Source organism: Caloenas nicobarica, chromosome 2, assembly GCF_036013445.1.
Source record: "Caloenas nicobarica isolate bCalNic1 chromosome 2, bCalNic1.hap1, whole genome shotgun sequence".
NCBI classification, from domain to species: Eukaryota; Metazoa; Chordata; class Aves; order Columbiformes; family Columbidae; genus Caloenas; species Caloenas nicobarica.
Window position 1 is genome coordinate 123,578,398 of NC_088246.1, and position 4,671 is coordinate 123,583,068.

General features: G+C 44.4%; 1 protein-coding gene across 1 annotated transcript; it reads left to right on the plus strand.

Annotated features, from left to right (window-relative positions):
• Nucleotides 1–2,124: 2,124 nt before the first annotated feature.
• On the plus strand, nt 2,125–3,120 carry NPBWR1 (neuropeptides B and W receptor 1). Its single transcript, XM_065629708.1, has one exon. It carries the CDS (start codon nt 2,125–2,127, stop codon nt 3,118–3,120), a length of 996 nt encoding a protein of 331 aa, XP_065485780.1.
• The last annotated feature ends 1,551 nt before the right edge of the window (nt 3,121–4,671 follow it).

Genomic DNA, 4,671 nt, shown 5'->3' on the forward strand with positions numbered 1-4,671 from the left:
AGGAAGGTCATAAAGCTCCTCTAGATAAACATATGTGAAAAAAAGTGAAAAATAGCTGAATTAGTTTCATAATGGTTAAATTTTTATTTTCTAATTGGGATAACTTAGGTAGATAAAAAAGGGAAGAGGGGGCTCATGGTACTATCTACATTAAATCACTGGAAATAAAAAACCAAATCAAAAGTTGGTCACCATGAGTTTTGATTGCATCCAAAATTTAAAATGTACTTCTTAGAGAAAGTTTTCAAAGATATATTCACTTTGGAGCAACTGTGCCTGGGTCTTTGGGTCAGAAAATGTGACTCAAATGCTAGCTTCTGATAAACTTGATGGCAAAGGTGATATTTTAATACTTGGCTTGTGAGTATAAAATACACAAAAAAGGGATCAAGACTCCATAAGCCTGTAGCATAGTACTTATGTTATTTGCATGGGAGCACACAATTGTGTAAACACCTGTTCTTCTGGAATGATTCTGCAAAAGAACAATCACAGAGCAGACAATGTACTCTGTATGGTCAAGTACAATTCGCTATATTTTGTAGCTAGTAGTACAGGATAAAATAAGAGTACTAGAAAGAACAAACACAATGAATCAAACCTGCTTTTCTTTGCTTGTACTTTTTAATCTATTTTATTTATTTATATATTTTCTATTATATCTATTTATTCATTTTTTTTTTGCTTGGATTTACATATTTGGGATATCCTGCTATCTAGGTAATTATGCATCAGGATATGGGACAATCAGAGCTAAAGAACCGTGTCTCTCACTCTGTGATGCTGTCTCAGAGCTATTAAAAAGTTTTGCCAAACTACTTGCCAAATGTTGCATATATTTCATTATTAGTATCTTAATGTATGTGGTCAGTACTGCTCGTAACACCACAAAGGCATTTGCACTTCTTTAAGAGATACAAAATTTTATCAAATGTAGTACAAGTCCATAGATTTCAATCTCATTTAAGAAGCAAAACAAGTAGAACTGAAGTGAAACATATTTTACTCCATGTGATTTTTGAAAAGAACAGGATAATCAGGAATTCTGAATTACCCTCTAAAAAAGATTGCTTCCCTGGAGTTGGATTCGAGTCCGTCATCATCACGGTCTGAAGCGGTGACAGCGTCGGACGGAGGTACAGGAACTCCTGTGCCAGCGTGCCTCTTCACTTCGATACCCACACCCTGTGAAAAACGTTTGTTTCCTGGCAAGAACAGCATCACCTGACAGTCGGGCGCTGCCCCCACCCCTGGGGCCGGGCAGGCGGTGGATGCTGCTGAGCTCTCAGACTCTGCACGACAAGCAGATGCCACCTAGAGCTGGGATTTCTCTCCCCAGTGCTGCACTGCAATACTTGCGTCGCTGTCGGGAGGAGATGTGACTTCAGGTATTTGCACAAATCTCTTTCCAGCTGTCCAGCTCCTGACTTTTAAATCATCCTCTCTGCGGTTCGTGTTACTGATCTGTTGCTACCTGAACAGAGACGGGCACGCATTTAACTCCCAGGATTAAGCAAGGAAACGGCACTGGCAACCCCCGCCTGCACGGACCCTGGACCTGAATCGCCCCCCCAGCTCCTGCACCCCTCCGGGAACTCCACCACGGCAGGCAGGCCGGCAAAGGTCAGTGCATCCTTCCTTCCCTCCCAAAGCACTCAGCCCTGTTGGGAAGGGGGGGTGTTTTGCTTCTTGGGGCGCATCTCAAAGATGCTGGCTGCCCCCCTGAGGGCAGGAGTCCTGTCGTCTGGCCCAACCTCCACCCTCACAGTGGGGACAGACTGCTGGGTTCCCAGGTGAGCACTGTCATCTTGGGGTGGTCACTTTGGGAGAGTCCAAGGCTGGGCCCTGACCCCACGCATCACTCATTGGTGAAGGAGGAGGGAAGGGGCAGGTGGTGGGGGACCATCCCCATTTTGGGGGCATGGTGGGACTCTTCACCACCGCCTGAGCCCCCATTGATCTTCCCTTGGTCCTGGCAGGTCGGCAGTGGGTAGCATATGTGAGAACTTGGTGGCTGGATGTGCTGGAGGAGACAAGCTTGAGAAGAGCAGGGGTCTTACCTTTTTTCACCCATTTCCAAGTTGTTACCATCACCAGTGGGCCTGGGCATCCTCTCCTGCGACCATGGAGAACTCCTCCTTCCCTGAGATCAATTCCTCATGTGTGGATGGGCCTGTGGACTGCACCAGGAATGGGGATTGGGGGCTGAATATGTCTGCTCCCACACTGAGCCCCAGCTTCTATGTCATGGTTCCTGTCATCTATTCCATCATCTGTGCTGTGGGTCTGACAGGCAACACCGCTGTCATCTATGTAATCCTCAAAGCCCCAAAGATGAAAACAGTCACCAACATCTTCATCCTCAACCTGGCCATTGCTGACGAGCTCTTTACCTTGGTGCTACCCATCAATATTGCTGACTACCTGCTCCTGCAGTGGCCCTTTGGAGAGTTCATGTGCAAGCTCATCATCTCTATAGACCAGTATAACACCTTCTCCAGCATCTACTTCCTCACTGTCATGAGTATTGACCGCTACCTGGTTGTGGTGGCCACCACCAAGTCTAGGAAGATAACCTACCGCACCTACCGAGCAGCCAAGATTGTGAGCCTCTGCATCTGGTCCTTCGTCACAGTCATCATCCTGCCCTTCACTGTCTTTGCTAAAATACACAAGGAGCAGGGACGCTCTCAGTGTGTCTTTGTGTTCCCCAACCCTGAGAGCGTGTGGTGGAAAGGCAGTCGGATCTACACCCTTATTTTAGGCTTTGCCATCCCAGTGTCCACCATCTGCATCCTCTACACCACCATGCTGTACAGATTGAGAAGGGTTCACCTCCATAGCAATGCAAAAGCCCTGGACAAAGCCAAAAAAAAAGTGACACTGATGGTTGTTGTCATTATGGCTGTGTGCCTGTTCTGCTGGACACCCTATCACCTTAGCACAGTGGTAGCCCTCACCACAGACATCCCACAAACTCCACTGATCATTGGGATTTCCTATTTCATCACTAGCTTGAGTTATGCCAACAGCTGCTTCAACCCTTTCCTATATGCCTTTCTGGATGACAGTTTCCGGAGGAGCTTTCGTAAACTGATAAATTGCAGAACCACCTCATAGAGCCAACCCTCTGTCCCCTGCTGTGTCCCTCTCACAGTCGTTTGCTCTTCCTGGGTGACTCTAGCCCAGTGAGTGCTTTCTCCCCTTGTGATGGCCCATGGGGCTTCAGATTGTCTCTCTCCCAAGGCGCAAGCTAGGGACAGGTAGAGTTTTTTCAGCTTTCCTGCACCCATTTACTCAGCACTGCTTTTCATGCCTTGTCCTATTTTATTTTGATTTTTTTAATCCCTTCTCTCTAACGTGCTTTCTGTCCCAGGTTTGTGGCTCACAGAGCTGCAGCAGGTCCTTTTTCCCTTTTTAAAGATATAGTTTTGTGAACTCAGGCCACACAACTGTCTCTATTACTGGTGATGCATAAAGCCCAATAAAGGTGTGTTATTGAGTGTCTTGCTTCATGATTCTTCAGCCTCTTTCATATCCACAGGACCTGCTTACCAGAAGTCTTGCAAACTTAACAATATTGAAAAAGCCTCAGCTTTAAAGGATAAGGAATAAACCAAGGTATTGAGATTTTTTTGTATTACAGGTGACTGTGATAAAGTAGTCAAAATCCATTATAATAGGTAAGAGAGACCTCAATCTGGCTTTAAGGAAGGAAGAGCAAGCCCTCGCTAGTGAGTAAAATACATAGATGTGGGTTTGGAGCCTCTTGTTCTGGAAAATATCTTAATATTGTACTTGGTAGTTGTAGCTTGTAAAATTTGCAGCTTTTGTTTGCATCAGAAGTGATGTTTGCTTTTTTATTTGTCATGTGTTTATGGGAAATCTTCTTGTACATATAGATATTTTTTATTTTGGTCCTTGAAAACAGAATCAGAAGGTATTTTCAGAACAAGTTAGCCTTTTAGAGTTTGAAAAGGACCTGATGAAACATGGGGAATATTCTGATTTCTTCCTTACAAATCATAAATAACATATGCAGTGGTTAGGTTACCTTTAGCAGTTGCTCACATTGCTCTGCTTTGCTTACTGGTGAGATTTATTAATATTTCTCTTCAGGAGGACAAAGAAAGTAAAAAAATGAACAAACAAACAAACACAAAAAAACCCCCAACCAACCAAACATAAACAACAAAACAAACAAAAAACAACGAACAAAATAAAAACCAACAAAAACAACAAAACAACCAACCAAAAACCCCCAACCAACCAAAGATTAATTTTACCTAGAGGAGGGTAGAGAGGGTCACTGACAGTTTCACTAGAATTCACATGTCCAAACATTGCATGAAGAGGTCTCCTCTCCTCTCCTCTCCTCTCCTCTCCCTCTAAGAAAAACTGAAAAAATGTGGAAGACTGTGAAAATATTTGCAGTCACAGCATTTCTCATCCTAGTGATCTTCCCTGTTCTTCCCTGCAGAAGATGCTAAGTCAGGGTAACACAAATTTCCCCCTCCACTGAATACAGAGATAGGGAAATGCAGTTACAGAACTGAATTTCCACTTACACAGGAAGAGATTATGGGTTTCAGGAGATGCATAAGGCTCCAAGTGCCACATGCTCAGGTTTGCAGGTGCCTCCTGAGAGCCCTTGTACCAGGTCCCTTGCCA